The sequence below is a fragment of the Micropterus dolomieu genome, linkage group LG16 (genome assembly GCF_021292245.1).
Source record: "Micropterus dolomieu isolate WLL.071019.BEF.003 ecotype Adirondacks linkage group LG16, ASM2129224v1, whole genome shotgun sequence".
Classification (NCBI taxonomy): domain Eukaryota; kingdom Metazoa; phylum Chordata; class Actinopteri; order Centrarchiformes; family Centrarchidae; genus Micropterus; species Micropterus dolomieu.
In genome coordinates this window covers 5,487,653-5,507,997 of record NC_060165.1, presented here as the reverse complement: position 1 = coordinate 5,507,997, position 20,345 = coordinate 5,487,653, and the positions used below count along the sequence as shown (strand labels likewise).

Genomic DNA, 20,345 nt, shown 5'->3' with positions numbered 1-20,345 from the left:
TGTATCATATAAACACATAACGACAGGATGTGTAATTGCACATCTAACTGACACCTTCCACTATATTTCTTCATGGTTGATATATAATTTTTGGCTGTTGTATCAGTTTTCATCAGTTACCATACCCGTCCATAAAGGAGGTTATAGTAAATGTATGTTCACTTTAATTTGCATATCTCACACCGACAACCACCGATTTCCAAGTTGATCCTTTCTGGCATCATCGCTAAAGATTCTGAAGAAATGCTGGGATTGTGCTGTGAAGTAGAGATCAGCAAAAGACGCATAATAATAGATGTGTTGCTAAAGACTCACTGAAGAGATAGAGAACCTCACCAGGAAGTAAGTAAGGATCTCACACACAGTAAAACATTTATGTCATCAAAATACAGGGTTTTTTTTCACCCACAATCAGTTGTATAATGTTTCCCTCTCTTTCCATCTCTGTGGGTTCTCCTCATGGACTGAAGGAAGAACTGAAGTAGTGCATGTTGGCCTAAAGATGGCGCTCAAACCAAAATAGTGAAATCACAGTTAGTAAACTAACAAAAAATTGACAAAAGTTCTTAACAACAGATGACACATTTCCAATTGGAGTTTCATGATCAATGAGCTGTAATAAAAGACAGAAAAAACAGATGATTGTTCATCACTTGCAAACAAAGCATTATGATTAGACAGCAACAGTGAGGTCCATTTGGACACTGATACAAGTTTTGTTATTTTGGCTGTTTACTTAAACATCTTCAAGTTGCTGTTAAATAATGAATATGGGCTTAAAGTGCAGTCTCTCAGCTTAATTATATATCACATTGGGTTTAGGAAATAAAGCTCTTTAATATGTAGCCCCCTCTTTTTCAAGGGACCAAACATAATTAGAGAATTGACTCAAAAGCTGTTTTATGGACAGGTGTGTTATCAGTTAAGAAGGTAAAAGGTCTGGAGTTGATTCCAGATGGGCATTCACATTTGTTAAGTGCTGCTGTGAACTCACAACATCGGGTCAAAGGAGCTCTCAGTGCAAGCGAAACAGGCCATCCTTAGGCTGCAACAAATAAACATTCAATCAGAGAGATAGCAGGAACATTAGGAGTGGCCAAATCAACAGTTACATTCTGAGAAAAAAAGAGCGCACTGGTGCGCACTGCAACACAAAAAGGCCTCGACGTCCACGGAAGACAACAGTGGTGCATGATCGTAGGATCTTTTCCATTGTAAAGAAAAAAACCTTCACAACATCCAGCCATGTGAAGAACACTCTTCAGGAGGTAGGCAAATCATGATTCAAGTCTATCATAAAGAGAATAATTCACTAGAGCAAATACAGAGTGTTCACCACAAGGTGCAATCCATTCATAAGCCTCATGAATAGACAGGACAGATTAGACTTAAACAGCATTCGTTGGACAGATGAAACTAAGATCTACCTGTGACAGAATGATGGGAAGAAAACGGTAAAGAGAAGGCTTGGAACGTCTCATGATCTGAAGCATTCAAAATCATCTGTAAAACACGGTTGGGGGAAGTGTGATGGCATGGGCATGCATGGCTTCCAGTAGCACTGGGTCATAGTGTTTGTTGATGATGTGACAGAAAACAGATCCAGACGGATGAATTCTGAAGTTTATAGGAATATAATATCTGCTGAGCTTCAGCCAAGGAGGACGCTTTACTGTCTGAAGGGCGTGTATAAGATAAATCAGGATTTTTTTCAATCGTGAATCATGCAAAGCTACTCGAGTAGAATCCCTGAATAAATCCCCTTTACATGCATGAACTGAAATGTGTAATTTAAAATCAAAACATAAGAAAATTCGAATGAATTAAAAAAAAAAAAACATATCCTGTTTCATTTGGCATGTTACTTTTCTTTTTGGAATTTAACATCTTCGTTTTTTATTTTTATGCTCTATGTTAATTAGTGGCTTTGGAGCGGGAGTCTACAGCTATGCAAATCTGTTAGAAGAAGATGGTCACCACACTGGGGCATACTTCACGTGTCACATGTGGGTGGTTAAGAAGATAAATCTACATCTGTCCACTGCTGATGCACGATCTACAGCATGGGCCCTGTTTCAGAAAGCAGGTTCAACAATCTCTGAGCTGAACCCTGACCTCTGAGTAGATTAAGTCTGAGATGGGAAACTCAGAATTTTCAGTTCCAGAACAGCTGATCAGAATGAGGCCTATTTCGATCAACTCTGAGTTTGTTTGAAACCTGATGGAAGTGTGTGATCATCAGTGGAGCTCCAATACTACTCTTCACTAGGGCAACGGGTAAATAAAGAGCAAAGCCTTTGGATACCTTGGTACTAGAAATATGAGTGCTGCCAATGCAGACAATCACATTTATCTTAAAAGACAGGAGTGGGGGAAGGAGTCAATAAGTTAACAATCTTAGTCCACATTTTATTCAGTACAGCCCTCTTATTCATTTACCAGACCTGAATTAATGATCAAGTGCAGAAAGCCTATTCACTGTATGTTACATTGGATTTTTAAATTCCTGGAACCTCACGGCACAAAATTTAGGTAGCAATAAGTAAAGATGAAAATATGGATCAAAACAGAGAAGACATAGTTTACTTATTGACCTAGGATTGTAAAGACATAGTCCGATCCCCATTATAATTATTTAGGTGATTTGTAGTTGAAAATGTGTCCAGGTTCAAACTGAGTGTAGCCTACATTTTTAGACATCTAGGCTAATTTAAATTAAAATTTGTGCTCATTTCGCATTTAATGAAATAGTGTCAAAACACATTAAGATTATAGCCTATGCAGGAAAACTCACTTTAAGTTGTTTCAGCTGCTCCACAATCATCGTCACTCAGAAATATTCACATCATCTTAAAGATGATAACTATGACAGTCCCATCATCAGTGGGACAGATCCCAGCATGACAAATTATTGTTTATTGATCAGTTACAGCTTCATACAGCTCAGTTTGATTTAAAACTGTGATTACTGCAGTAATGTAGCCCACTGTAAATGTTTCAGTGCTTGTAAATACTTGTTCTGGTGCATCTATTTTAGGGGCATATGCGAGTTAAATTGCCTAATAGCATGTGGAGCTCTGCACACATGTATTTCCTGAATGTTGAGCAAAGAGAACAAAATTGTCTACAAAAGGAAACTGCAGAATCCCACCAAGAGATCATCTCCATGTTGCCTCGAAATGAGTCTCTGCTCAGGTAAAACATGATTTATTTGAGTAGCCTATATTTAAAGTCTGGTTTTATAGACATCATAAAACTAAATGTTGCCACTAAATTTTCTAATATGTGTATAGTTTTGAGATAGATCTACTACTCCACAACAGGGAAATGTTGTACTTTGTAGAAGTATCAAAGTATTAGCATCAAAGGCTATAGCCTACTTAAAGTACCACAAGTAGCCTTCAGTTGTGCACAATGGCCCATTTCAGAAATATATATCATGGTATTGTGTTGATGCATGTATCACTTTAATGTTGCAGCTGGTAAAGTTGAGGCTGATTTGAACTACTTTTATCATTTAGGCTACCTATAATAATTCATCTTATTTATTTGTTGATTGTATTTTGTATAAATATGAACGTACGAGTTCTGGGCCTATCTGCTAAGATACAGAACAAATAAAAATGTTTTAGCATTTGTCAAAACGGACATGCTGTACACCGTTAGATCGGTTAGATTCTCCACAATTCAATCGTTCAGTTTATTTTACGGGAAACAAGCAACAATGTGTTTATTTACGATAGATATCGCCTGCTGGCATGGTATACAAGAGAGACGGAAGAAAGTGGTCCCTCCTTTTGAAGCATAAAGTCCGAATGTGTGTCCATTCCTCGATTATGTAAATTCCTTTAGTCCGTAAAGGTAAAACGATCAGAAGAATCAAAGGCGTTTTCATAAAAAACGAAACCTAGTTGCTCTCTCTCTCTCTCTCTCTCTCTCTCTGATGTAGCCCACGTAATTACAGCTAAAGTGAAAACTGACGTAATGATTAGGCCTACTACTGCAAACAAGACCTAATGTTAAAAACGATATAGTATTATTTTCTTTGTGAGGTTCATAAATGGTGATAAAAGATCCAAAGTTTATATTCTGTGAACGTTTAGAGTAATCCAACTGTTGCATTTCCGGTGTTTTCCTCCTGGTTTCCAAACTTGCCTGACGCTGCGCGTGCCGTGTGCAGCAGCTGCGGACTGCCTCGTGAACATATTCCTGGCAGTTGTTTACGTAAATTTTATATACCTATAAAGAAACAAACAACCTTTCCTTTTTTCAGGGTTACACGACAAAATCTGGATTTAAAGCACCAATTTCTGTTGAGAGTTTCAATATTTAGGTCAGCATATTGTACAGTCCTTTGAGCTTTATAATTTCATGATTAGCCTATTTTATGGTCCAAAAAATTAAGATCAATCTTAAAGAAAGGGAAGAACGGTTTAGAACCAGTACATCTGTGGATATGGTATTCAGCAAGTAAGAATAAAAGATTTTCTATGAAATATTTTCCTCTCTTATCCCTCCTGAAATCAAAAACACAAAAGAAAACATCCTTAAAACAAAAAGAAACACCAGAATGACATAAGCTTGAATAAACTCCATGTCTGCCTAGAATCTCTCAGTATGAGAACAGTTTCTCAGTATGGGAAACATTTTCCTCTGAGTTTTAACAAAAAACATTCAGTTTTACCAGGGCCGTCCCTCACATTGTTGGAGCCCTGGGTAAGATTTTATACTGCCCCCACAAAATTTTTCAAACAGAGACGGTTTTCTTTCATTCTAGTGAATTTATGGGGTAAATATTTTGTAGAAATGCGCTGGAGCGGACAGGGAGGTCTGGGTGATCTCCCCCCTTTTCTGCATTAATTTATGGTGAAATGTCTTTGTTTACATAGGCTAAAGAGAAAAAAACAGGCAGCAGGTACAAATTCAAAACAAAACAAACAATAGAATATAATAGAGTAAGGCTCTCAGGCATTCTGGCTATTACTTTTAAATATGTATTCTCCTGTAGATCACTTGTTTTCACTCAATAAAATCCTTGCTGAGTGAACACAATCCCTGCTGAGTCAGTTGTTTGGGGAAGTAACCTCTTAAATGTGCATGCGGCACCTTTCCACCTTAATTATAAATGAACTGATTGTCATTCAAACTCCTGGACTTAGATAGCTCCTGTGTTTCAGCAGGTTTTCTGCTCATGTTCAAAATGTTCTGCACATTCAGAATCTCTCCCTCATATCTCTCTGACTTTAACGATCTCCATAATAAGTTAATGGAGGAAAAAACAGAAAATTAAAATCTTTCTAATGAATGAAGAAATTAGACTGTGTAACAAATATACTAATATACAGATATACTGTGGGGAGCACTTGCAGGGGAACAGAAAAGCTGCTCATGCAGGCGGTGATTATGCTGCTCAGCTCTGCAACAGCGAGAACAGGGTGCGCTCACGGGGACAGGTACAGACAGACATATGTTCCGATGTGGTAGTGAATTGTTGAAACTGAGTTATCACATCACGCAGGTTCGTATGTATGTAAACACGAATGTGTTAAAACGGAGTTGTTAAAATTTTATGAAGTTGTAAGGAAGAACTGAATATCTAGCAGGATCTCTTGTCGTGCTGTTTCAGCGTTATTAATGCTGTTTTTAATGCTGTAGGTCAGGGGTTGACAAATAGGCTAGTGGGTCTGGTTAGCTCAGTTAGTAATGCACAGGCCATTCAATCGAAGGCTTGTGTGTTTGGTCCCCACTTACACAAATTTTTTTTTTTCCCTCTTTAACAAATTAACTATTAGGAATGTTTCACATGCTCATGATAAAAACATGTGCTACAGCACCAACCAAGAGATAAGCTAACAAGTTTTTTACAGCGAGTGCTCACACCAATGTGTGCTAATTATTGCTAACAAATAAATAAAATGCTAGAAATTCACGCACCGAAAAAACTGGAGCACTGGCTTCTTGGACAGTTACTACACAGCAAGACATATTATTCATCTGGTAATTGCATACAAAACTCTCCAAAAGGCACAAACATGGCAGAGATGTAATCAATTACCCTAAAATCAAAATACAAAAAGGACATCTCGATACCTGCATTCACAATTTGAAAGACAGCAAACATGAGCTAGGTCTATGTGTGTCAATCAGATATAGCTCTCCTGATAACAGACAGAATTCAGCCATTAGCCGTAATACACAATGTTTCCTCCCCTCTGTACTGGGGCCGCCTAGCATGCTAACGTTAGCCTTTAGGTTTGAGACCGAATTACTTAAAAATTCTCACACAGGGTGAGTGGGACATAACATACATAACCTATTAACTTTTATAAACTTTTATATGGGTGGAGCACAGTTCAACAGCAGCTTACCTCTGGTCATAACAGGGACAGCTCTGACCAGAGCGTCTGCACTCTCACCAATGTCACCATGGCAACCACATAATCACGGCGACCATGCCCACACATGCACCCAGTAAAACACTTCAGGCAATTGATTAAAGTCCCAAGCATAAGGTTTTAACAATAAATTAAAAAAAATTGGGGGGGTGAAATTCACAAGTAGCCTGTATAGTAGCATGTTTCTCATCTCTTAATTATAATACTTATTGTACTATGTTTTTAAGAAGTCCTGTTTGGAGCTGCTCCTGATGTTCCCTGTAAACTAAAGCTGAAAAAATTGAGATTGTTCATTTGTTTGTTTGTTCCCGGCACATATTTCTTTTACATCATCTGCATTTGCAGTCTTGGCAGAAAAACATTTGAATAATTGTGCAAAACTGTAATTAACAGGACACTAGTGAAAACAGATTGTTTGTGCAACTTGTTGTAAGGGAACCACAATCTGCAAGTGTGGTGTCAGAAATGTAGATCCAAAACACATCATTGTCCAAATGTAGTTAAATAGTGTACATCATAGCATCACCTGGGAATGAATCATCATGTTGAACTGGAAGGCTGCTGTCTTTGGTTGTAGACTTAGTTGTTGGTTGATCCATCAATGTCCTGGGTAACTGTTTAGTTTAGTCCTAATGATTGAAAGCCAGACATTTGCCATTTGAGTTCAAGTTTATGCAAGTAATACTTTTTATCATAACAAGATGTCCCCCTTTTTAAAAAAATCCAGGAACAGATGAAGTTGTCACAGTGCAATTCTGCGGCCAGAGATGAAGACTGAACACTGATCATGAAGGTCAGAGCTTGCATAAGAAAGGTGGTCAGCATGCGCCTCACAAAGTACAGAATCATCGTCATCTTCTTCATCGTCCTCTCTCAGGCTGTGTTTGGCTTCATCTTTGTGCTACGTAAGATGGATTTCCTGGAGGTGAGAACTTGGTTTTAGTGGGATCATTTGAAGCATAAATGTCAGATTTCAGGATTTTGTTAGAGTGCAATGTGGCTCAGAGTAACAGCAATGTACGTCATTGCAACTTGAGTTAACATAGTTTCACCTTGTAAATCTTGCACTGCTTTGCTGACAGCAGCAGCTTCGCTAATTAAAGGACATGGAAGGCATTATTCTGTTCTTTCCATCTAATGACAATACCAAAACCATCAATGTGTTCCAACCTACTGGTTCCCATTCGTTCCTACTGAAGACATAAATCTTTGGAAATGGGTCACAGATATATACAGTATGTTTTAAAATTGACAACTGATGCTCGTAAAACAGGTAGGCACTGTAATTTTAAGCAAAAATTACTCAAATAAAGAATAAAGAGTATTTGTTGGAGACTGTTTTCCGTCTAACCCTAATTCACCACAAAAATGAATAACTCCACCTGCAGCTTAGACCCCATCCCATCATCCCTCATCACGACCTGCCTTCCATCCATCACCCTCTTCACCCTACTCATCATGAAAATCATTAATTCCTCCCTCACATCCGGATCAGTCCCCACAACACTCAGTTGCAGCTGTCACGCCCATCCTCAAGAAACCTGGTCTCAACCATTATGTCCAATTTCCGACCTATCTCCAATCTCCCCTTCCTATCAAAAATCCTAGAACGTGTTGTTGCTGCTCAAATTCAAACCCACCTCACCACTAACAACCAGTTCGAACCATTTCTATCTGGATTCCGCTCACAACATAGCACTGAAACAGCCCTCATCAAAAGAACCAATGACCTCCTCCTCTCCTCCTCTCCGCCAACTCTGGTCACCTCACCATCCTAATCATGCTCGACCTCACTGCAGCACTGGCACCGCACTCTCCTGGCTCTGCTCTTGCCTCACCAACAGACAACAGTTCATCAACATCAATAACTGCACCTCCTCCACTGCTCCTTTGTCATAAGGCGTCCCCCAAGGTTCGGTGCTTGGTCCTCTCTTGTTCATCATTTATATCCTGCCACTCCATATTATTATATGTAGATATGGCCTCCACTTCCACTGCTACGCCGATGACATCCAGATCTACATCTCCACCAAATCCATCACTACATACACCTCTGCAACTCTGACCAACTGCCTCACCGACAAACCTGGATCCAAACCAACTTTTTCTTCAATAAATCTGACATGATTATCATTGGCCCCAAATCACTCACAAAAAACACCAACAACTTTAGCCTTTCCATCAACAACTTCACCTTGTCTCCATCCCCACACATCTGCAACCTTGGAGTCATCTTTGACTGCAACTCCACTTTTGAACACACTTTTGAATCAACCATGTCACCAGGACAGCCTTCTTTCACCTCAACCACTCACCTTCTCTGCTGCTGAAACCCTGATCCACACCTTCATTACATCCAGAACTGACTACTGTAATAGCATCCTCTATGGTTCACCTGCCAAAGCCCTAAATAAACTTCAATATATCCAAAACTCTGCTGCCCACCTCCTCACCCACACACGCAACCCTGACCACATCACCTCTGTCCTCCAGAATCTTCACTGGCTCCCTGTTCCCCAACGCATTCAGTACAAAATCCTCCTCCTCACAAATAAAGCCCTCCATAACAAGGCCCCTTCCTACCTCACAGACCTGCTCCACCGCCACAATCTCTCCCGTAACCTCTGCTCCCCTGAAATGAACCTCCTCTCCCCACAAATCAGGACCGAGCACCGTACCTAGGGCGACAGAGCTTTCACCATCGCAGGCCCTTTGGAACTACTTACCCAGACACGTCCGAGATTGCAGTGACATGTACTCTTTCAAATCACTTATCAAAGCTCACCTTTTTGGACTAGATTTTTTACTTCAAATAATGTTGTATTGCACCTGCTGCTGTTTGTTATTTGTTATTTATATGGTCGCCCCTACACTCTTATGTATTTCTGGACCACATGTTTTTACCTAATGTTCATATATTTTGCTATATATGTTTTGTTATTTGTTATGTTTTTAAAATGTATTATTATTATTATTATTATTATTATTATTATAGGAAAACTGCCTTCAACCCCAGACTCAAGGTTAATGAAGCACTCCAAAAAGTCTACTTTTTTCATGTAGGATGTAGTCCCCTTGATTAACGTTATCCTTCAATTTTAACCAAAAAAATTTAAAGTAAAGGAATATGGTGAAATTTAGACATTTACTATCTTGACTGGGCCATATTGTAGCTGTTCAGGTCTCTATTTATTCAAATATGATAAAATAAGTAAGCAATAATAATAGTGGTAATGGGGTGCATAAGTAACAATCATTGGTGTACGAAAGTGCATGAGCGCAATTACTAATATGGGGTACATGTTTTCATTGTAAAAGTAAGGCACAACACAAACACAGCACAACATAAAGACAACATGCGACAATAAAGTGAGAGTCCCAGAGGGAACCTTGGCACCCAAAGACCAATTCTAGCCCTTCTCTATGTATCTATATGCAACTCTGTATAACCATAAACAAAGCAAAACACAGACCCTCTCATTCCTCCCTCCACTCCCAGCAACTGGGTCCTTAAAGATGATTTAAAGGTTCAGTGTGTAATATTTAGGAGAATCTATTGACAGAAATGCAATGCAATATCCATCCAACTATGTTTTCAGTGGTGTATAAAGACCTTACAAAATGAAGGGATAGGTTTTTATTACTTAAGAATGAGCCATTTCTAGCTACATATATCAGGGGTCCACTTACATGGATGTCGCCCAGTTGCGCCACCATGTTTCTACAGTAGCCGAAAATGGACTCTTCAGAGAGCGTTTCTCACTACGTAGAATTAGGCTTGTGCCGATTGGTGATTGGATGGCCTATGGACTATTGAAGGGATGATCAGTGATTGGTTTTTAATGCGATGATTTTCAGATCAGAACTAAGTTGACACAAAAACTGTCTCTAGAATCTGCACCACACTGCACTGTTTCCCATTCACTGATTTATTTGAGTAAAACCATAATTCACTGTGGAGTTGCGCACAGCGCATTGATTTGCTCAGCACCTCTGCTTGTTCGCTTGCTTGCCATGGTTACATGGTAATTCTGTGGGAAACACTGTACTGAGCATTTAAAGATGTTTTGGTGGATTCTCTTAAAGGTAATAAGCCTATTTCTTCCATGCTGGCATTTCACTAATATGCTGCAACGTAACACTGTCCCCTGGCGATCAGATTGCCAATCGGTGATCTCAAGTAGCCATGATCAGACGATATGAAAATAGAGAAGATCGCCCAAGCCTACGTTGAATGTGTACGTACAAACAAGAAAAAGAAGAAGAAGTAACAAATGGAGGACCACAGATATTATTTAGCACAGGAGCCAACTCCTGCACGCTTGGAAAGGGAGAGGTGAGCGGAGCATTCATGTGGTGTCGGAATAATCAGAATCTTTTTTTCATCCCTGAATCTTTATTGCAAAAAGAGGAATAAAGTGTAAAAGGGACAAAAAGAAGTATACAGAACTTTGATTTGTGCACAATCACATATTGCATATACATATTTTGCAAACATGTAATTTTTAATATGGTGATAACAGTTAGTTTGCTGTCCACGTAGAGTGAATTGGATGTCTTGATGTTGTTTTAGTACACTTGTTTGATGCATCTTCATCACCTTCTCTCTCGACCAGCATAAAGTGAAACCCACCATCCCAGCCCCAGACCGTGACATCAATCAAGTCTTCTGCACTTTCCAATCACTGTCCAAGGAAAAATCTCTGGAGGAACGCCTCCTACTAGACTCCATTGCTTGGCCTGAAACTCCAGTTCTACTAGATCCTCTTTCCCTGGAGCAGACCAGTGATCCTGCACACAGCAAATTCATCATTCTCCCAGGGAGGGGAGGAGGACGTTGGCATGTAGGGGATCAGCTGGAGATTATGATTAAAATGTATGACTTCCAGGGCCGTCCCAAGAAGTCTGGGGGAGACGTCGTACTCACCCAGCTGCACAACCTGAAGCTTGGTGCAGGTGTGGCTGGACAAGTGGTGGATCATCTCAATGGCTCCTACTCCGCTGTGTTCTCTTTACTCTGGGAAGGAAGCGCACAGGTTGAGGTGAGGCCGCTAATGTTAGCCTGAACGGGATATACCAAATATAAACCTGTAAAAAAAAAAAGTTTGAAAGTTTCACATTCCTGCTGTGCCTAGTTACAGTTGATAAGCTGTGATTCGAAGATCTCTGTTCGAGGTGTTTAGTTAAGTGAATGGTCAGTTCACCAGAGATTGTAGACTAAAGCTCAAACTTGTGCACGCCTAATACATAGTGTGCAGCAGTATTCATTTGATTTGCCTTTTTTGATATGACTGGACTTAGTGAAAATTCTGGTTCTCTGTCCCATCAGGTGACGCTGGTTCACCCTAGTGAGGCTGTCACAGTGCTGCGCAGGCTGACCAGTGAACAGCCAGACAGGGTTTATTTCCAGAGCCTCTTCCGTTCAGGCTCTCTTTCTGAAACTACTACCTGTAACGTCTGCCTACGTCCAACCCAGCAGCCGCTGTGCAATTACACTGACCTCCGTACAGGCGAGCCTTGGTTCTGCTACAAGCCAAAGAATCTCAACTGTGATGCCAGGATCAGCCACTCCATGGGAGGATTCAATCAAAACCTCAAAGCCGAGGAAGAGAAGCTCTTTCAAAGGTGAGGAAGCAGAGACACAGGACTGGCATTGTGTGTGACTTGTAATAAATATGTATATCGTTTGTGGGAAATTTAGCAAGTTTGTAACTAGAGATTGAATCTAATCTAATCAGTCTAATATAATTCAAATCAAAATAATAATTTTCATAGGTTTTTTTTCCATGTAGGGGCAGTGCACAATAAAAGTAATGTTGACATATTATTACCTTATAACTGATAGAAAGCAGTGGCCTATTTGCACATCCAGTAAGCATGCAGCAACATTAGCATGCGTTATGAGTGCTTCTGGCCACCTGGCAAATGTAAATACAAAATTCACTCTCCTTTCAGCTCTAGTTTGGTCTCCACCAGCTCATGAGTGAAATATCTAAATTTCTATCTGCTAATAATCCGGTATGTTCACCAGCTAGTTGCTGACTTTGTCTGTCTGCTATTTAGTGGTAGGTAGTGCACAATTGGTTAGTCATAGCGCTTTTTGATGCGTCTAATAAAATATGTTGAGGAGAGGGGTGAGAATCAACCAAAATAGCAAATTGCAGGCCATAACACCAAAAGCAGTTAGCTGGAAGACACTACAATACTCTGCAGACCGGAGGGGAACTGCAAAGCTGGGTTATAATCTGCATTGATGTGCTCCTAGGATGGTTTCCTGAGTTGGGAACTCTTTTTTTCTGACTTCAGTGTGTCTATGAGCAACATGTACATTTGGAAAAAAAACATGTACGTTTTTGTATAGTGTCTGGGAGACGGGTTGTTATGTATGCGATATTGCTATCCAAGTATGCTGAAACAGTTTGAAGCTTATTCCATCCCAGATTTGTTGCTTCATCAGTAGACCCTCAAATCTCTAAAATATTGTGTTACCTGACTTGTTATGAGGGTTAATGCTAATAAATAACTAAAGTCACTCTACGTGGACAGCAACTAACGGTTACAACCATATGACATGTGAGCAAAAACTGTATTTGCAATGGGTGTATAATAAAAAAGCTTTTACTTTCTTTATGACTTTTCTCCAGTGGTGTCAACATGAAGGTCTCTATTCAGGCTTCAGGACCTGCCAATGTCACAGTGTTGCCAAAAAAGAAAGGTAAAGCATAATTTTACTGCAGACATCAAAGGACCTGCACATCCTCAAGAAAAAGAGCCACCTCTGCCCCTTCCTGTATAGGGCATCCGTATTCAGGGACCAGTCTAGCTTATCATCCAGGTGTACATCTAAAAATGTATAGGTCTGCACCGCCTCAATGTCTGCCCTTCGAATGTTAACCGGCTGCAGGGGGGTTTAGACCTATATAAGTCCACCACCATCTCCTTGGTTTTGGAGGTGTTCCTCAGGAGGCCGTTTTTATCACCCTAGTCACAGAAGGTCTTTGTCATGTCCTTGTACTCCCCTTCCTGTCCGTTTCTAATACCAACACAATAGCAGTGTCATCTGAGTATTTCTGGATGTGGCAGGGCTTGAATTTGTATTTGAAGTCTGTGCTGTGTACAATGTGAACAGGAAAGGAGCTAAAACAGTCTCCTGTGGAGCCCCCTGCTGCACACCGCCATCCCACAGACACAGCTCCCCAGTCTGACAAATTGTGGTCATCTGTAATCTGTAAGGTAATCCAGGCAGTGAAGGAGGGATTCACCCTCACCCCCTCCAGTTTGTCCTTAAGCATGAGGGGATGGATGGTGTTAAATGCACTAAAAACTCAAAAAGAACACTATCCTCACATATCCTCCCAGTTTATCCAGGTGAGAATAGGCCCGGTGGAGCATGTATAGGACAGCATCATCCACTTCAGTGTGTTCCTTGCGTGTAAACTGTATGGGGTCTAGTGCATGTTTGACATGTGGTCTCAGTCAACAAAGAAATAGCCTCTGTAGGGTCTTCATGATGTGTGATCTGACGGCCACTGGTTTATAGATGTTAATCTTGTCCGGATGCCCTACGTTGGGTAATGGAACAAGCCATGATGTTTCCCACAGCAACAGGACCCTCCCCAGTTGTAGACTCAGATTGAAGATTCTCTGGAGAGGCTCGCTCAGTTGAGTGGCACAGTCCTTAAGCAGTCTTGGACATACGCTGTCTGGGCCTGTTACTTTTCCAGGATGCAGCCTCCCCAGCTCCATTGTCACCTCCTCCAAAGTGAAGGACAGGGGAGGGGCCCAGGTGTAGTTGAGGTTGCAGCTGCTGTGTTTATGGTGCCAAAGTGTGGTAGCAGGAGAGTAGTGAGTATTGCTGTCGGGAGCTGGTATGCTGGCTCTTGACTGCTTCGTCCACTCTGCATGCTAGCTTCACAGTATCAACTGTAACAACAGCATGCTAATGCACAACTTAGCTAGCGTTGCATTACTTGATGTGTTGTTGTTTGCTTTATATCATAATAATAATAATAATAATAATAATCCTTATTTGTAGAGCACTTTTCAAAAACAAGTTACAAAGTGCTTTAACAAGTGTAAAGAATAATACAAAAAAAAGATAAGAGCATGAAAATTTAATATAAAATTAGTAAAATACAATAAAATAAAAGGGATAAAATAAAGTCAAATAAGATCGGGAAAAGCTCTCCTATAAAAGTATGTTTTAAGAAGGGACTTAAAAGAGTTCACTGACTCAGCCGACCTGATTTCCTCGGGCAGGCTGTTCCAGAGCCTCGGGGCCCTGACAGCAAACGCTCTGTCCCCTTTAGTTTTCAGTCGAGATCATAGCACACCTTTAAAACAGGTGCTCTCGTGTTCTTGTCGTTTTTTTCCAATTCTGCCTCCAAGTAAGCTCCACCCACAAAAAAACGCCATTATGTTTACTAACAGAAAAGGGGTCTATACATGTGCACTAAATGTGTATTAATCCACTGTTGAAAATAGTCCAACAAATGCACTCTACCTAGCAGGAAATTACAGTGTATTTGTGACACATATCATGCTTAACGTTAGTTCACGAAGGCAACGAAGTCAAGCTCAGCTCACAATCCAAGTACATCAGCTGATAGCAGCCATCTTAAGCCAGACACATCAGCTGACAGCTCAGCTGATTTCTCTCTTAGTATTCATTGTCAAATTACATACAAGGCGCCTATTTAAGCTGCTGTTGCCTGCCTGCCCTTGTTGCTTACACTGCAAACAGCTCATAACCCACCGCCACCCCAGCTCTGCCTTTCAGGCTGTGGTAGGGATGCACGATAATTGTAGATCCAATAAGTATTGGCCGATTGGGCATATTTCATTATTGGAATCATATCGGGAAATAAATTTAGGCCAAGAATTTTGGTGATAAGAATCAAACAACGCTATCATGTGCAGCACAGATGCAGGCACGAAAGCGTGTTGAAGGTCATGGAAATCCCACAACAGAGCCATACTGCCAAACATTACTACAATGCCTTTGATGAAAGTTGTCCTGACTGAATTATAAAACTTCACGTCTTCAGTTGTAATGAAATAACTTAATTGTCACAAACAGGTTAGGGAGACCTTGGTTCTTAGCTTTTCATGGGATATGTTGAAAATAAGAAAAATATAAAATAACCCCATCATTAAACTTAACTTCCTCTCAGGTAAACCGGAGGTGAAGAGCAGCAGTGTGAAGTCTGGACCCTCTGGCTATTACTACCAGGGTGCGTGGCGAGCACTAGGTGGAACCATGGTCAACCAATTCAACACCTCGTCTGCCATCAATCAGTGTCTGAAAGGCAAGAAGGTCCACCTGTATGGAGACTCCACCATCAGACAGTGGTTTGAGCACCTCAACGCAGCACTGCCAGGTAACTGATCCACAGGGATTTCTTGTCAGAAGTTTGATTTTGTTCACACTGCAGCTTCATCTGTTCCCTCTGTGATACTTTTAGATCTTAAGGAGTTTAACCTGCACAGTCCAAAGCAAGTTGGACCTTTCATGGCCTTGGACTATGCAAACAACATCTTGGTGACGTATCGCTGCCACGGTCCTCCTCTCCGTTTTGGCAACGTCCCAGCCACTGAGCTGCGTTACATTGCCAATGAACTAGATGGGTTAACTGGAGGCAGCAACACTGTTGTAGTTATTGGCATCTGGTCTCACTTCAGCACTTTCCCCATGGAGCTCTACATACAGCGGCTGCAGAGCATCCGCAGGGCGGTGGTGCGGCTGTTGGTCAGGGCTCCAGGCACACTGGTCGTCATCCGGACCGCGAACCTCAAAGCTTTGACACTTTATGAGACGCTGACCAACAGCGACTGGTACTCACTGCAGCGTGACAAGGTGCTCAGAGCCGTGTTCAAAGGACTGAATGTTCATCTGGTGGACGCCTGGGAGATGAGTCTGGCCCACCACCTACCGCACAGCCTCCACCCACAACCTCCCATTATTAAGAATATGATTGATGTTCTCTTGTCCTACATATGTCCTCAAAAGGGCGGTTAGATGTGTGTTTGTTTGGTGAGAGGAATGGGGATGCAAATATATAGTCTGAGTTTACACATTTTTCCATCAGTATTCCATGCACAGCTAAGTGCACTTTTTCTAACCTATTTACAACCAAGGAATTTTGAGTGAGCACAAAAGAAACATAACAGGATAGTAATCAGCTACAAGCCAGGTTGGGATCAGGTATTTCAAATAGCTACTACAAATTACAATAGGCTGGGACACGCATCCCTAAAATGTTTACATCTAAAGATAACCTGTGCTCTGCTACCGTGTATAATGTGGTGACTGTAGTTCACCATAGTTTCTTAAAGTGCAATTGGTGATAGCGTTGTGATTATTCTAAACAAATATGTACAAATATACTTTTAGCTTCATGGGAATGTACATTTCTAGATGTAACAACTCACCATTTCATCTTGTCATCCCCCCCCTTTACAGTCTTTACGCTAAGCTAACTGGCTGCTGGATGCAGAGTGGTATCGATCTTCCAATCATTCTCTTGGCAAGAGTGAATAACCCTATCTCCCAAAATATCTCATGTGTGTGTCTGTGTGTCAGACTCAGTGACCATACCTTGCAATTGAAAAAGGGAGGCGTAAAAAGTCCGGGTTACCTAAAGAATATAGAGTATGTGAGCACTGCACGATATATTGCGTGTGTGTATATATATGTGTGTGTATACGTGTAATATATACATATGATATATCAATGATCAGATGATTGTGAATAAAAATGCAACAATCATTCAGCAAATGATTAAACATATGACAACAATGTGGATAATACACAAGAAAGGACCATTGACTATTACAGTTAAAGTAAACAACTCATTAAAGCTAAATAATATATTTATTTCTGTCCCTCTCTTAGCCTTTTCCACACATGGTTCCTTAGCAGCTGGTCAAATTGCTAACTTGAAATATAGGCTGTGCCTCAATTCAGGGGTAGATCCCAGTTATTTCCCACTTTTTGAACACTTCTCTGCTCCCCAGATGTCTCAGTGTTGTAAGCCTTGGATGTGTGAGAAGTACCAGACTCTAGCCTGCATTATTTCAGATGATTCTGACTGACTGTGATTGTGACTGTTTTCTTTCTGACAGTTACAAAAACTCGTAAATCTGTCTCAAAATGACTGCTGGGATGATTTATACACTAGAGACTGTTATCCCACACGGTGGAAGTTTCAGACTGAGATGCTGGTGCTCTAGTGTGACATTTAAATGCAGTGAATTTACTTTAAACTGCTGTTAAAACTGATACTGTTGTTGACAGAGTTGTATACTTGAGCAACAGCTCATGACAGGCCATGGTATACGTTTATTATAGCAGTTAAGGGGCATTGTTCGGCCTATGTTTTACAAATCTGCAGCATATTGTAGTTATTTCGGCATCAGTTTCATTGCTATTAAATCTCAGCAAAATGTTTACTTGCGGTTCATACAGCTGTAGTAATGGCGAGTTGTGTTTATTGTGTGTGAACACTTGGCAGTTGTCCAGCGATAAAACTCCCGTGTGGAAAGCTTTCCAAGGATTAAATTCGCGATAGGTCTGAATTTTGAATATCACGGCCTGAAGTGAGCTATTGCTTTTATAAAACGGTTACCAAGTATGGCAAAAACAGTAGGCTAACAGACGCACTACAATTTGACTTTGTTTTATTTCATCAAAAGACATTTCTTTATGAATACAAAAAGTAGTTCCACCAGTGGTGCATGACGGTAATGTGGTTATACCTGGTTGTTTGTTGATGGAAAGTAGGGAAACATAACTTCTTAGGTGTTGCACTTTCTAGGATTATGTATAAACGAACTCATTGTAAACTTTGGCTTTAAAACTTCATACAACAGCAACAAAAGAATCGCTGAATGCAAAACACATTAGTAACCATGTTTAGCTCAGCATTTGTTAAGTCCGACTGTTGTTCACAAGATGTTGTGAAAAGATGAACGAGTGTTTGTTTACTTGCCAAAGTTGAAGTAGCCGACTAAGGCTGCAAACAGATTACAGGTTTATTGTTGCTCGTGTAACATACACTGGTTTGAGAGTCTGGGGGCATGTATTGACTTACAGTAGTTTATAAGCTGATTAAGTTGTAGCGGTGCACATTACATGGTTGTGCTCTGTAAATGAAAAAGATGTTACAGTTACAGAATTCCTTAAAGATATGCAGTGTTATAAGCAGCCTGGATTGAACGCAGCTGGTGATACAACACACATCACTCATCCCAGCTCTATAATAAACCATGCTGATTCCCTCTTCTCAGCCATGGGTTTATCCACAGATTTAATGTTTTTTGTTTTTCTGTGCAAAAGATAGCACACAAAAGTGCAACTAGCTGACAACAGTCTACTTGTTTTTTCTGGGATCTGTGAGATCCCAAGTCCCCGGAATCACTACTCTGATATGGATTGAAAATCCTCGTGTGCACTAGCAAATTAAACACTGCAAACAAGATAACTTAAAAGTTTACAGTTGGTTGTTTAAGATTAACCTTTTTTTTTAAAACACTGTGGTCATATTTATTGTCCTTCAGGTCTGATTGTGACAACTGCAAAATACATAGGTTGGACAGTTTCGGCAAAAATTCACAATTCTATTATTTTGCTATTCATATAGAGTCAAATAGCAAATGTTTGCATGCTAACACGCTTAACTAAATGGTGAACATGGTAAACATATTAGCTACACATCAGCATGTTAGCATTGTCATTTTGATCATGTTAGCTTGCTGACGTTAGCATTGAACTCAAAGTGCAGCTTTACAGAAGTGCAACCTCACAGAGCTGCTAGCATGAATGTAGATTGATATTTGCTATCCTTACTCACTACTACTACTTTTAGGTAGGTACATTTATTTGTCACAACATAACAGCTTATTTAGTGAAACAGACTTTTTCATGATAAATGCTAGCAAATTTGCATTATCCTTTTTTTTTTTTTACAATGTCCATGTTTTCATACATATGTTTTTTCTTGTAGGTTTGAAATCCATTTAGACAGCATAAGTGAACATTCAGAATTCTCTTTTGCTCCTATTCATCACATTTCAATGTTCAGCAACCCAAATCAACGTGCAGTCAAAATTCCTCAATTCTTTCTGCACTAGCTGACCGAGAAATTAATGTTGGCAAACACTCTACTGTGCAAATAGTGACAGAACAGTCATCCTCCTCCATCCCAAACCCGGGGTAGAGAGGCTCAGTAAAGGAGCCGTGGAACGTGTGAAGGTGACTGAGAGTCCCAGAGGAGACACTGTAGAAGGACAGGGAGCCACCAGGCCAGTCCAGATACACTCCAACCCTGTGGGAGCGAGACAGGGGTGCTGGTATTTCTACAGGCTTGTTGTCATGCTGAGCGCTGTAGTGATCCTCAGAGCAGAACAGACTCCAGGACTGATCTGTGTATCCAAACCCACAGAGGTGAGAGCCAGCCCTCCGACGGATCCCCCTCATCACCACAGCAACGTCCACCCAGCGTCCTCGCCACTCCACCTCCCAGTAGTGGCGTCGGGTGAGGCCTTCGCGACACAGCACCTGGGAGACACTCTCAAACCTGTCGGGGTGATCTGGGTACTGCTGTGTCTCCCTGACCCACGTCACCTGCTTTCCACTATCGTGCAGAAAGAGAGACTTGGCAACTGTGTTTGTGTCCAAAGTCAGCGTACATGCATCTGTACAAAACACAGATATGGCTATTTCAGCTTTTTTTTCATAAATAAATTATATTAATAAACTATATTAACAAATTAGGGGGACCCAGGGTAAAAATGGCAAATGGCAAAAGTTATAAACACATTTTCTTGCAGTGAAATGCACCATGTAAGCACAATATAAACTAAAATAATTAAGCCCTCAGGGTCTCTGCAAAACAGGGCCTCAACAATATAGCTATAGTATAGTATAGCATTCAACTGCCACACATCTGT

General features: G+C 40.6%; 2 protein-coding genes and 1 long non-coding RNA gene across 6 annotated transcripts; 1 reads left to right on the top strand and 2 right to left on the bottom strand.

The window, feature by feature from the left end:
- Positions 1-360: 360 nt before the first annotated feature.
- On the bottom strand, positions 361-1,149 carry LOC123984804. The gene is made up of 2 exons (XR_006828529.1): positions 995-1,149; positions 361-496 (listed from the first exon to the last, which is right to left on the bottom strand). It is a non-coding gene; the product is annotated as an uncharacterized LOC123984804 (long non-coding RNA).
- On the top strand, positions 1,145-17,271 carry LOC123984799 (NXPE family member 3-like). Of its 4 annotated transcripts, XM_046071944.1 has the most exons (8): positions 1,149-1,268; positions 1,923-2,277; positions 7,123-7,320; positions 11,012-11,437; positions 11,725-12,020; positions 13,040-13,110; positions 15,569-15,775; positions 15,860-17,271. In XM_046071944.1, the coding sequence occupies exons 3-8, from the start codon at positions 7,183-7,185 to the stop codon at positions 16,411-16,413; spliced, it is 1,692 nt and encodes a 563-aa protein (XP_045927900.1). In that variant the 5' UTR covers positions 1,149-1,268; positions 1,923-2,277; positions 7,123-7,182; the 3' UTR covers positions 16,414-17,271. The 4 variants fall into 4 exon arrangements, with proteins under 4 accessions (XP_045927899.1, XP_045927900.1, XP_045927901.1 ...); XM_046071943.1 differs by lacking the exon at positions 1,923-2,277 and having other exon boundaries at positions 1,145-1,268; XM_046071945.1 differs by lacking the exons at positions 1,149-1,268; positions 1,923-2,277 and adding an exon at positions 3,059-3,195.
- Positions 17,272-18,552: 1,281 nt separating this feature from the next.
- Positions 18,553-20,133, bottom strand: LOC123985201 (stonustoxin subunit alpha-like; the record flags this gene model as incomplete). The annotated part of the gene is made up of 1 exon (XM_046072643.1): positions 18,553-20,133. A coding segment is annotated over one exon (636 nt), but the record flags the coding sequence as incomplete, so codon positions are not given.
- Between the last annotated feature and the right edge of the window lie 212 nt (positions 20,134-20,345).